Source organism: Orcinus orca, chromosome 14 (genome assembly GCF_937001465.1).
Source record: "Orcinus orca chromosome 14, mOrcOrc1.1, whole genome shotgun sequence".
In the NCBI taxonomy this organism is placed as follows: Eukaryota; Metazoa; Chordata; class Mammalia; order Artiodactyla; family Delphinidae; genus Orcinus; species Orcinus orca.
The window spans coordinates 45,209,459-45,222,921 of NC_064572.1; the positions used below are offsets into that span (position 1 = coordinate 45,209,459).

The following is a 13,463-nucleotide window of genomic DNA, read 5'->3' on the forward strand; positions in this document are numbered from 1 at the left end:
TTTCTTCCTTCGTTAATTTTTGTTATGGGCAGAGAAAATGACCATGTAAAGAATTATATATTCCCTCTTTTCTTTTAGCCTAAGAAACCTGTCAAGGTAAAACCTCGTCCACCTGTGGTTCCTCGACCTTCCAGTAGTTCCACGGCAGCTGCTCGCCACAGATTGTTAAGGGTTCTCCCCCACATTGGGCAGTCTTGTTTACCTTCTTCTGGGAACACATATCTGCCTGACTCAGCCAGCAATGCCATTTCAAGTTTGCCAGCTCTGCCCCCTGCTGATATATCCATTTCATCTATCGCTAGTGATTTTATTAAGGAAGACAATAACTGGGAGAGTAACACACAGTCTCATTCCAATAGTGGCTTCAAACTACCACCTCAGATACCCCCTATGGAGTTTGAAAATGACAAAGAGCTTGCTGATTCTGTTCTCCATCTTGGATCATCCCTACCTAGGCAGACAAAAAACTTTTCAGGAAATTTGCCATCTAATAATGAGGATGACACTGTTTTATTTCCAACTTCAGAAGAGTGTGTAACTGAAGAATCGCTTCTACCTGAAGTGGGTTCGTTTGCTTCCTTTACCGAAGGAAATGCTGATGAAAAGAGCAGTGGCTTAGAAGGCACACAGAAGGTAAATCCAGAATTCTCACTCACTAATGGTGATAAAGGGTTGAAAGCTACAGAGCAGCATCTTAAACATGTTGCAAGAGTGTTGAGTGGTGAATCAGTAGAAACTGCAGTTCTCGACCACCGTGAATTAAGTCCTCACAAGAATAGACTCTTATCACCTCTTCACTGTTCTGCACCAATGTCACTACATAACTCTCTGGTGAAACCACAGAGACAGTCCAAATGTTTTGAGTCTGGGAACCTCCAGTCTTCTGCTTCACAAAATGTGCTTCGGTCGCTGGACATTCGAAATATAACTGATTCTTCTTTCTCTAGGACTACTTGCTTTCGAGCTGTTAAAGTCGATTCACCTGGGAAAAGATCTGATATTATTTCTAAAGTTGAGGCTCGGGATATCACAGAAATGGCTAACAAGGCATCCAAAGAGCCTGCTGGTTGTGTAAATAATATAGGTTTTCTTGCTTCGCTGGCCCAGAGCGCAAGCAGAGACAGCTTGCAGAGCACACATGGGGCAGGCAGGCTTCGAACCTCTGGAATTGGGCTGTTTACAAACCTCCAGCATTTTCAGGAAGAAAGCCTTAGGAAAAGTTCTCCCCAGTTAGAACCTACAGAATTTTTTTTAGTAAGTATTTGCCTTTCAATATGTTCTACTAGTTATCCATGTAGTGATTCAACATATAGTTTGTTTTTTGTTTACACATTAAATAAAGAGGCCTAAGGTTGAATTCTTTTCATAACTTTCTCTTAAAATGTTTATCTAGTTTGTAGAAAATTTTTTTGACAGTTGAATTTTAAATAATGTTTTGGTCCTAAATTGAGAACTGTAATTTGAAAGTAGCTTTGTGTAAACAGTTTATCATGTATTTTTAAATACTAAATATTTTTATTAATGTTTTTCCTCAATAAGAACTTTTATTTGAGCCATCGAATTTTACTTTCTTATAGATAAAGAGTAAGTACAATATTGATGGATGGGACAATCAGGTTCCAAGTTAATTTAATTAAAAATAGATTAAATAATTTTAAATGAAAGCTCAGCAGCATTTTTACAATAAAATATAATTATTTCATGTTTGGTGATCTTCCCTTCTATTTTCCATTAACTCACCTCTATAGATGTTTTGTGTTTTAATTGTAGTCTGCCCGTGGTATTGGAATGAATGGAAATAATACAGCAGCAGGGAAAAGAGTAGGTAAGCAACAGATAATTTTGAAAACAATATAAGGCTAATAATCATAGCATTATGCATACTATGAATTTGAATTTTCAAAGAGAAATGAGAACATTCTCTGTGGTATGTACAGAGTAAACTTTCCCTAAACTTTGTTCCACTTAAGAAAATGATTATGAGAACTGACTGTAGGACATATTTGAAGAATCAAACAAAAATTGAAATTGAGGTCTCTGTTGTCTGGGAAAAGATACGGTCTATGCGAAAAGATAAGTTGCATGAAAAATTAACATGTAGTTCGCAACCCTCCCAGTCCCTGGCCACTCTAGAGCCATGCTGGGTGCTGGATGGGTTTTGAGGAAATACCCTAGAAAGGTGTTTCTTAAAGTCATGGTCCAATATCAAGGACAGTAGTAAGAGCTCCATTTGATGAACTGTTTTTTTCTGGATGAAAGAAAGGGACAGTCTCTTTGACTAGGCCTTTCCAAGGCATAGTAGCAGAAATGACTATATTCTTAGCACTCACTTATATCAATAACACCTTAAAGGTGCACTGGCCAGCCATAATTTCCTAAGAAGCCATTACTATCATCATTTTTTGTGTTTTAATACCCAGACTAGAGATGGAAACTCTACCAAAGATGTACCACCTTTGTAGCCCCGAAGTTCTAAAGAATACATTATATATTATGGTTGCCATGTTACTTTCATATCTTTAAAGAGCTACCTAGGGTTTGTTTCCACTACCCAAGGTTCTAAAGGTATAAGGCCCAAGGTTCTAAAGTCTTAATGTATCCATTTTTAAATTTTTTTATTGTGATAAAACCCACGTAACAAAATTTAATATCTTAACCATTTTTAAGTGTACAATTGAATGACATTAAGTAATTAACATTTTTGGCCAACCAACACCACCATACATCTCCAGAACTCTTTTCATCTTGAAAAACAGAAACTCTGTACCAATTAAACATTAACTCCTCATGCCTCCCTCTCCCCAGGCCTTGGCAACCACTGTTCTATTTTCTGTCTCTATAATTTTAACTACTCTAAGTACCTCATATAAGTGAAATCATTCAGTGTTTGTCTTTTCATGCCTGGCTTACTTAGCATAGTGTTCTCAAGGTTCATCTATGTTTTAGCATGTGTCAAAATTCCCATACTTTTTAAAGCTGAATAATATTCCATTGTATGTATATACAACACTCTGCATACCTCTGCATCTATGGATGGAGACTTGTGTTGCTTCCACATTTTACCTGTTGTGAATAATGTTATTACAGACACGAGTATACAAATATCTCTTTGAGACTCTGATTACAATTCTTTTGGGTATATACCCAGAAGTGGAATTGCTGGTTCATATGGTAATTCTATTTTTAATTTTTTGAGGAACTGCCATACTGTTTTCCGTAGTAGCTGTACCATGTCACATTCCCACCAGCAGTGTACAAGGTTTCCAATTTTTCTACATTCTCACCAATACTTGGTATTTTCTGTTTTGTTTTGTTTTGTTTGATAGTGGGCATCCTAACAGGTGTGAGGTAGTATCTTATTGTGGTTTTGATTTGCATTTCCCTGATGATTAGTGAAGTTGAGTATCTCTTAATGTGCTTAACCATTTGCATATCTTCTTTGGAGAAATATGTGTTCAAATCACTTGCCCATTTTTGAATTTGATTGTTTTTTGTTGTTGAGTTTTAGGTGACTCTATATATTGGATGTTAATTCCTTATATATGATTCACAAATATTTTATCCCATTCTGTAGGTTGCCTTTTTACTTTGTTGATAATGTCTTGATGCACAATAGTTTTTAATTTTCATGAAGTTCAATTTGTCTGTTTTTTCCTTTGTTGCCTGTGTCTGGTGTTGTGTTCAATAAATTGTTGCCATATCCAGTGACATGAAGCTTTTCCCATATATTTTATTTCAGGAGTTTTATAGTTTTAGGCCTTACATTAGGTCTTGCATACATTTGAATTAATGTTTATATATGGTGTAATGTAAGGGCCCAACGTTATTCTTTTCCATGTGGATATCCAGTTTTCGAGGCACCATTTGTTAAAAAGACTGTCCTTTTCCCCATCAACTGGTCTTGGCACCCTTGTCAAAATCATTTGATTATATATGTGAGGGTTTATTTCTGGGTTCTTAATTGTATTCCATTGATCTGTATGTCTGTCTTTATGCCAGTGCCACAGTTTTGATTATTATAATGTATCTACTTTTAATGTTATAATTATTTTTCTTTGACACCTATTTAAGTCTGTCCAGTCCTAACCCACAGCTCAGCCTCTTGGAAGTTTGTGTTGTATTTGTCGCATCTCTCTCAACTCTAATTCAGCCTACAGTGCTTTCTTCTCTTCTCGCTGCTCCTCTGAAACTGCCATTGCTGAGGTCACCAAAGATCTACATAATTTCAAATCCGGTGGATACTTCTGTATCCTTATCTTACTTGATTGTTATGGCCTTCTTCTTGAAATAGTTTTTTTTTTCTTTTCCTATCTTTCTCCCTTTTTATTTCTTTTTTTATTCTGGGCTATTACATTTTTGTAGATTTTTGGTTTTGTTTGTTTTTGGTTTTTTAAGCCTCAGTTTTCTTTTTAACTTGTTTTACCAGGCCCTCTGCTTGTCCCCAGGTGTATACTCTTTTGATTGATTTCATTTAGGTCAGTCATCATTTAGGTCAGGTCATCAACTGCTACCTGCAGTGATGATTCTCCAAACTACAGCTATGTAACTTGCTGCTGTTTTCTTTCATTAATAACTGTATCATTCTGAATTACCTAGAAGAGTCTGTGAAAGTTTTGGCATAAGTTTTGTTTAATTGACTTAATCGAGTTCCTCCATTGGTCCTCTTTGCTTTTCACTGTAGGGTCTCCCTTGGAAATCTTATCCATCTTCATAGCTTTAGTTATCATTTTTAGGCAGATGATTACCAAACTTGCATCTTGAACACCATTTAATACTTTGTTTGCTGCCTTATTCTGTTGGGTGAATTTTTATAGATTATTGTGTTAGATCAAATATTAGATCATATTTCCTAAATATTGGTCTAATTAGACCAATTAGACCAATATTTAGGAAATGCCAAACAAGTGAGTTAATCCAAATATCTTTACTCTCGTTCTGAAAAGCAACTGTTCGCAGTGGCATTATTTTATTGACTTTTTCTTTATTCATATGTTCATTACACATTTGAGAGAAGGCTTCAGAGAGGAGCTGGTGATTGATGATATCTTCTTACAGGATGAGTAGAGTTTTACTAGGTTGACAAGGTTACTGGAGCATTTTAGAAGAAGAGATTGCACATGTGAATGGGTCTGGTGCATCATTCAGGGTGGGTATGATGTGGCAAATGACAGAAAATGACTCTGGAAAGTTAGAAAGGTATCATATTGGACATGTGACCTTGAATGTCAATCCATGGAAGTTGAATTTTTCCTGTTGGTAGTAGGGAACCTATATATTAGGGCTGGTTCCTAGCATGGAGTATATGACTAATAATTTTATTTTTCTCTGGTTGGTAGAAGGATATATGGAAACCATTCTCATAGGAGAAGACTGTGGTTATGTTTCTGTGCCACCTTATTTCGGTCACTACTATGTTCTCAGTTTCTGCACATTCACAAGAGTTCTTGAATAAAAAAAAAAAAGCTTGCGAAACATTGAATTAAGCACCCCCAAGCAAAGAAAAACATGAAAATATGACTACACTGAACTAAATTTTCGTCAACAGATTTTTCTTCTACTGTTGTTTAAGGAAGAATATCCTAAGCCTGAATTTCAAAGATAATTGCAATTAGATGAGCTTCAGAGGATATCTGGTAGTATATGCCTTTCCTCTGTGTCCTGTGCAAATGCTTGTCTTATTTTTATTATTTAAGAAGAGGAAAGTATCCCATCACCTTTGTGAAATGTTCTTGATAACTCTAAGTGCACTTGAAGAAGAAAGTGCTTATTAACTTGAGTTGGTGCCTGGCCACCATTAGGAGTCATAAGTTAGTTTCCAGTTTTAGGCAATTTTTTTTTCCAGTTTTGGGCGAGATCTTGGACTGTATTTTAGCCTAGTAATAAAGCATACTTAATTTTATTGGGCTTGTATATCCAGCACCCAGTTTGGGTTGTGGGAAAAGGCATAGTGTCAATTAATTGTAATTCCAACTTTTCGAACCCTTGAAGGATTTTCAGAGACTTTTAGCTGCCAGATAAACCTTAAGCCCAGACCTCTCAAACCTTTTTCAGTAGTAGAGAATAGGTATCATCTCTATTGACACTCTACCATTTTTCTTCTCACTTCTTCCCTTTGTTTTTGCTTTCTTTGTTTGCCTCTTGTTTCTTGGCCTTTGGGTGCCACCACGCACTGTGTACTTATACTGTTAGTGTAACAAGTATGGATAGTGACATTGAGTCTCTCTGCTTATGAGTGGGGTTTGTTGGAATTCTACTCAGTTCTAAAAGCGTTTCACTTAGTATTTAAAGAAATTGATTTAATTCTTTCTCATATAATAGCAGGTGTGCTCTTATTTTTAAGGTAAAAAATCAAGTTGTTACAATAGCCCAGAATTTAGTAAATATTTTCTGAAAAGGTAGTAGTACTGTGAAATCGAGCAGTGTACCCTGAGTCACTATTGATAATATGATATTTTATATAAATATAACATTTAAATTTTTCAGAATGCTTTTTGTATGTGAGAACTGAGTTGACCTTTAAACACTTAGAAACTTAGGGAGAAAAATACATGTCCTGTTATCATAAAAATGAACAAATTGAAGTTTTGAAAGAATAACTTGCTTGTGGTTTGATGAATTTAGTTTCTATGGTATAATTAGGTCTAAAAGACCAGTTTCATGATATTCTTGTGCTCCTTCTTGGTGTGAAAGGACAGGGTGATTATAATACGTATTATATTGTTCCTCAGAAGCCTCATAAATATGATTTTGAACCAGATATTCTTCTTGATTCTCTGCCAAAGTTCAGTATACTTTAAATATACTGAGTGTCCTCAGAAATAATTAGAAAGGTGTTGGTATGTAAAAATATTATAAGTCCTAAAAATATGTCTCAGTCAGTAGAAACCTACCACATCTTAAAAAATATAACAGTTCTAGTGCATCTTTACTTGCAACTCTGTAAATAATTTTAGATATAAAAAAAGCACTAATTAATTTTTTATGGCTTAGAGGTTTGCTGTGGCAGGAATGTGTTTAATGTTTTAATAGTATTTCACATCTAGAATTTTATGTCTGTATTAATCAAGGTGTGCTTTCTCTAACAGGAGAATGTACTCATCACCTCCCACCCGTGAAAGCCCCTATTCAAACAAAGAAGAAAACAACAAAGCATTGTTTTCTTTGTGGAAAGAAAACTGGACTGGCTACTAGCTACGAATGCAGGCAGGTTGGCTAGCTGAAAAGCTGGGATGCTTTTTTTGTGGTGACCCAGTGTGGGGATACAATACAAAATGTTCTTTAAATTGCCTATTCATAACATCATTAAGATGATGTTCAAATAGACCCAGCTGAACTCCTTATTGGCTGAAGTAAAGAGCAAGTAGATAGCTTATGTGTTTCCAAAGTCATGAGATCCTCCCCTGCCCTTTAAAGTAGGACATATAAACCAATGGAAGTGTACTTTCTTTGTCTTATGATAGATGGTTTCTCTGACTGTGGCTTGGAAGAACCCCTCCTCCAAGATTCTATTTTATTTTATTTATTTATTTGGCCACTCTGAGTGGCATGCAGGATGCAGGATCTTAATTCCCCAACCAGGGATTGAACCCTTGCCCCCTGCAGTGGAAGCGTGGAGTTCTAACCACTGGACCACCAGGGAATTCTCGATTCTATTTTAAATTAAACAAAAAAGGACTAAATTTAACATTAATGTACTATAAATTATGAGTATATGGTACACTTTTCAAAACAGATGAATAATATGTTTATAAAAATAATTAATTTTTTCCTACTCATAATTATTTCTTTCATTAGCATTGCTAATATGCTCCGAGGATGGTGTCTGCCCTTAGGTTGAGGCCAGGCATTAAACAAAGCTGCTGCTTTTTAGAGTGTATTCTGTTCAAATGGAAACAGCTTATCTTGTTGCTAGAAGTAGTTTAAAATCCTTTCATGGCATAGTTAGGTTTTACATAATTTAATTTTCTTATTAGACTGAATTTCTCAGAAATTCAGAGTTCTCCCAGGTTTACTAGATATAAGAGGAAGTGGTAGATATATTTATTGCTTTTTGCAGTTTTACTACTTCCTAGAGGTCAACAGCCTGTTTCACTCCAGAAGAGATTCTTTATTATAAAGTCCCATATTCATAGACAATTAACCGGTTCTTTTTTTGGGGTGCTTGTGCTTGTTTATGAGTAGAAGGGAAATGTCAGCCTTGCAATTCTAAAGAGGACTAAAGGGCTCCTGCTGGACTACGTGAAATCAAGCTTTGATCTCCCAGAGAGATGAGGTTCTTGTAGAAATGTGACTATTCACATAAACTTTTTTTGTGCTTTAGATGTGGAAACAACTTCTGTGCATCTCATCGCTATGCAGAAACTCACAGCTGCACCTATGATTACAAGAGTGCAGGGAGGAGATACTTACAGGAGGCAAATCCTGTGGTTAATGCACCAAAACTTCCAAAAATCTAACTCTTGCTCTGCACCTAAATGTTCTGCCCGAGGAATCGTATTACAATGACAGAAGAAATGTTGTTTAGACTGCATTATTTTTGTTCGACTCCAAAAGATTTGCCAAAGCATATAATGCATACTGTTGGAGAATGAGAATGCTACTGTATTTGACATCTTCATTCTTTGGTGAATCAAAAGTTTTAAAAGTAGTTTTAAAAACTTTAAACTATAATGGTTTAGCTTTGTTATTGCATGTCATGTGTTAAGTATTTTATATTTGATAGTGCAATTTTACTAGACAAGTCTTCAAAAGATGCACTTTAGGAAGTTAACATTGACTATGTAACCAGCTTCCATGTTGTACAGAAATAAGCCTTCATGTAATGGCTCTACTCAAATCTACAATTTTTTTTGTGGGGGTGGGGTGGGTGGGGATTTAAAACAAATATCCCATACGTGAAAGTTTATTGAGTTTACTGGCAAGTTCCTTTTTATTTCAAGCTTTTTGTAAAAAAAGAACATTTGGTTTTCCAGTGTGGTTTTAACACATATATTTCTTCCATATTCAGACTGACATTCAGATATGTATCCATTCTATAAAACACATCATGTTAATCATAGTATATATTTCTTAAAATACTACTTTTTGAATGGTAGTTTTAAAATAGATGATGTCCCACTTGTTGCCATTAAATACAGAACCCAACTTTTCACTTTTTGAAAAATGGCTATACAGAAAACAAAATCTCACAGCTTGGTTTGTTTTTCTTATGTTGAGTGCTATTACCAGGAGAAATTCAAATAAATATTCAATTTCATTATGATTTTGATTATTCACAATAATTTTTCTTTTATAAATACTTTAAAATAAAACAGTTTAATTAAATAAATCAGTAATTTATTCTACTTGGAAAAAATGACTGTCAGTATAAAAGAACGCTTTTAAGGTGTAAGGGCCCTGCTCCCCAGATGTAGCTAATATACCAGCTTTTGGGAGGCCACTTGCTTTATGGAAGCTTAGTTGAATCTGATGCTGAACCCCGGTAAATAGCTGGCAGGCAACCCAAGTAGACTCTGCAACTCTAGTCCAACCCAAGTGGGATCTGCACTGGTACCAGAAGGCTAATTTAGGTGCTCCACAGGGCCACAGGGCCTCTTTCTCCATGCAAGGCTGAATGAAATGAAGAGTTCCGTTACCCTTCCTCTGCTTCCTAGAAGAGATTAAATGTTGAGTGGAGAAAAATTACTTCAGAGCAAGAAGGAAATACATTTACAAAAGGGAAAGGTGAGAAATTAGTGGAGTAGTGATGCAATTAGGGGTTGATAGCATACTTTTTAAGGGGGGCTATATAGGCTAATGAAAAATATTTCCATCTGTGTTGAGCAGTTCAGCTTTTACTCTATTACACGGATAGGCTGCTGAAAAGTGGGCCAAGACGTATTTATTCTATAGATAAATGTGGATGCTTAGGACATGTTTGGTATATGCTTAGTGCACTATGCTTTATAAACCAAGACCATGTAGAAAGAAGTCTTGTTTTAAGTTTACCAAAGATTTTGGTCAAAGTTGAGTCTTTTTTTTCTAATTTCTAAGTCACTGAGAAATAAACCAGTTTAATTCAAGAAATTATATATATATATATATATATATATATATATATATTTAAACATCTTTATTGGAGTGTAATTGCTTTACAATGGTGTGTTAGTTTCTGCTGTATAACAAAGGGAATCAGCTATATACATACATATATCCCCTGGGAGCCATTTCTTTATGCCTTAAATTCTTACGGGGAAGTGATCATAATTTTTAGAGACTTCAGATCTATCCTTGCATTGCTAATAATTAGCAGAATGCCTTGCCTATAGGCACTGGTTAGACATTAGTTAAATGAATTAATTTTATTGGACAGCTTACCATGACAAAAAAATTAAGGCATTTATATTGTTTTATATAACTAAACTAACTTTATATAATAAAATCTAGTTTCTGGAGTTTTTTAAACAGTAAGCATTTGGTTTTAGCAACACTAAAAGTCTGAAAAATTTTAACTTTTACCTACATGAAATATTTTCAAGTTTAGTGAACTTTAATCATTCTAATATGGGAACTTTAAATACTAAGATGTTTTAAAATTTTATCAGTGTTGTTAACTTGTGGAGGTATTTAATTTTAAAAAGAAGAAGGGAATTAATTTTCTGATATATGTTTCATATGGTTTTATGCCATCATGATAGATAATTCAGTCCTGTATATAGCAGTGTTTCCCAAATTATGACCGCTATACCACTACTGGAACATGAGATGATTTTAAGTGATACATGGATGAACATTTTTTTTTTTTTTTTTGCGGTACACAGGCCTCTCACTGCTGTGGTCTCTCCCGTTGTGGAGCACAGGCTCCAGACGCACAGCCTCAGCAGCCATGGCTCACAGGCCCAGCCACTCCGCGGCATGTGGGATCCTCTCAGACCGGGGCACGAACCCGCGTCCCCTGCATCGGCAGGCGGACTCTCAACCACTGCGCCACCAGGGAAGCCCAACATTTTTTAATAATTATATATTGTATCAGAAAAAAAATGTAACCCTAAGTAACTTAAGTTGAAAATAAAATAAATTGATATAGGTTAAAAAAAACTGATTGAAAATTGCCAAGCAAGGGTACATACAACAAATATCATAAAAGTTGATGTGAATGACTGAAATTTAGGAAAGAAGGTATGATGTTCTCATTTTTCTTTGAAAATTATGTTAAACTTTCAAAGTGATTAATGAAAGTAAATTACATAGTTTTAGAAAAACTATATAAAGATGAAAAATGAAAGTAAAAAGGTCACCGTATACCTCCCCCAATCTCTTTTAATAATTTCTATTTTAGTTTTTCTGGTAGTTACCGTCATAACAGTAGCCAATATAAACATTATTTTTTGATGCCCCATTATTACAGGTAAGGAATTTAGCATGATAACTCATTACTTCAAGACTGTACTTCCCAATTTTTTAGTGCGTTAGTCTGCTCATGCTGCCATAACACAAAATACCACAGACTGGGTGGCTTAAACAGAGAAAACTGTGAGAACAGAAATTAAACAACAGAAATTAATTTTCTCACAGTTCTGGAGGCTTGAAGTCCCAGTTCAAGGGATCCAGCAGGGTGGATTTCTGGTAAGATCTTTCTTCCTGGCTTTCAGAGAGCTGCTCTCTTTCTGTCCTCACATGGTCTTTCCTCAGTGTGCACACACGGAACTTTGATGTCTCTTCTTACAAAGACATTAATACCATGGGATCAGGGCCTCTCTCTAATGACCTCATTTAACCTTAATTACTTCCTTACTCCAAATATAGCCATGCTGGGGGTTAGGGCTTCAACATATGAATTTGGAGGAGACACATATTTAGTCCAAAATGATGTTATTTTTAGTTACAGTAGTTATTTCAAATTCACTCACTCCTCTGCAGTTACCCTAGTCCATGTTACCATAGCTTTCACTTGAGCTATTGCAATAGCTTCCTAACTGGGCTGCTTAAATTAGTTCTATGTCCTTCATAACCCACTGTCTACTCTTAACTGTAGTGTGCTTGCAGAACCAAAAAATTGAGCACATCGATGCTCGCAGTGTATCAGTGACTTCTTGTGTTCTTAGAATAAAGACCCAAATCCTTAACCCTTCTTACTAATAAGGCTCCTGTGGTCTGGTCCCCATCTACTTCTCCAGCCTCATATTGTACTGTTAATCCATGCTTTCTGGGATTTGCCCACACTTTTACTTTTCCCAGCCTGTTTTCCCTTGTTAACACCCACTCTTTATTCAGATGCCAACTCCATCTTTACTTCCTGAAGGAAGCAAACCTCTGTGTAACTATTGCCCACGTTAAGAAATAAGAAACACTGTCAGTACCCCAGAACTCATTCCTGCCTCCTACCCTTTCCCAATCACTACCACCATCCTTCCATACTGTGATAGTCATTTTCTTGCATTTTTTAATGGTTTTACCATCTAAGCATGTATCCCTGCAGTTTTGCTTTACAAAAACAAAAACCTTTACCTAGTGAAATTGTATGGCATGTATTCTTTTTCTGGCTTTTTTCATTCAGTGTTGATTATGAGACTTATTTGTGTCGCATGTAGTTGTACCTAATTTTTATCGAAGTGTTCTTCTATATGACTGTGCCACAATTTATGTTTCCATTTACTGCTGATGCACATTTGGGTTGTTTCTAGCCTTGAGTATTATATACAATGCTGCTATGAACATTTGTGCACATGTCTCCTGGAGCACATGTATACACATTTCTTTTGAGTCTACACCTAAGAGCATAATTGCTGGATCATGGATGATTATTGTGTTCGTTCAACCTATTAGATGATATCAATGAATTTTCCAAAATGGATTTTACCAGCTTATCTCTACTCATAGCAGTTTGAGAGTCCTCTGTTTCACATCCTTACCAGTACTTACGATCTCTAGTCATTCCAGTGATTGGTTTTTGTTTACTTCTCACATGTTCCTGCTTGTCTCAGCCAGCCTCCCCACCAGCTCCAAGTTACCTTTCTTTACAGCTTTAGGGGTGAGGGGTGGAGTACAATCCCAGCTTTGGAGGGGAGAGGGTCTCCCTTGAATGATATTGAGCCTTGACTTCTGTCTCCCTGGCCCTGTGAGTCATGGTTTGGCGTATACACTTAGTATAGACAGGATTTCAGTGCTCTGCCTACCTCTTTGGATGCATGCTTTCACCTAGATTTCAGCCCAGTGATTCTCAAGACTCTTGCCAGTTCTTTGATTCTTTAAGAATATATACATTTAAAATTTTTGTCCAGCAGTTTCAGCCGGAGGAGTGGCTCAAATAACCTAGTCAGCTTTATTTCTGGAAACTGAAACTTTTAGTTGAATTTTTTCGATTCATTTTCTTGGATTATTTCGCAGTGTTAATCTCTTTCTTTTGTGTTACTGATCTTTTTCAAATACTTGATGATTTTGTACATGGCTATGAAGAATGTGACTGCTTAGTGTGGGTAGGGGCC

At 35.9% G+C, this 13,463-nt stretch overlaps 1 protein-coding gene across 5 annotated transcripts in view; it reads left to right on the forward strand.

The window, feature by feature from the left end:
* Positions 1-12,789, forward strand: part of ZFAND4 (zinc finger AN1-type containing 4) — a 76,167-nt gene extending 63,378 nt beyond the window's left edge. The window contains exons 7-11 of one of the 5 annotated variants that reach the window (XR_007471455.1): positions 79-1,254; positions 1,771-1,825; positions 7,086-7,203; positions 8,321-9,723; positions 10,800-12,789. Coding sequence is in view for 4 of the 5 variants with exons in the window: in XM_033412112.2 (XP_033268003.1) it covers positions 79-1,254; positions 1,771-1,825; positions 7,086-7,203; positions 8,321-8,456 (1,485 nt within the window). In the remaining variant the exon portion in view is untranslated. Of the gene's footprint in view, positions 1-78; positions 1,255-1,770; positions 1,826-7,085; positions 7,204-8,320; positions 10,211-10,799 lie in introns of those variants that run through there. The other 4 variants (XM_049697391.1, XM_033412112.2, XM_033412113.2 and 1 more) reach the window with 4 other exon arrangements.
* Positions 12,790-13,463: the final 674 nt, after the last annotated feature.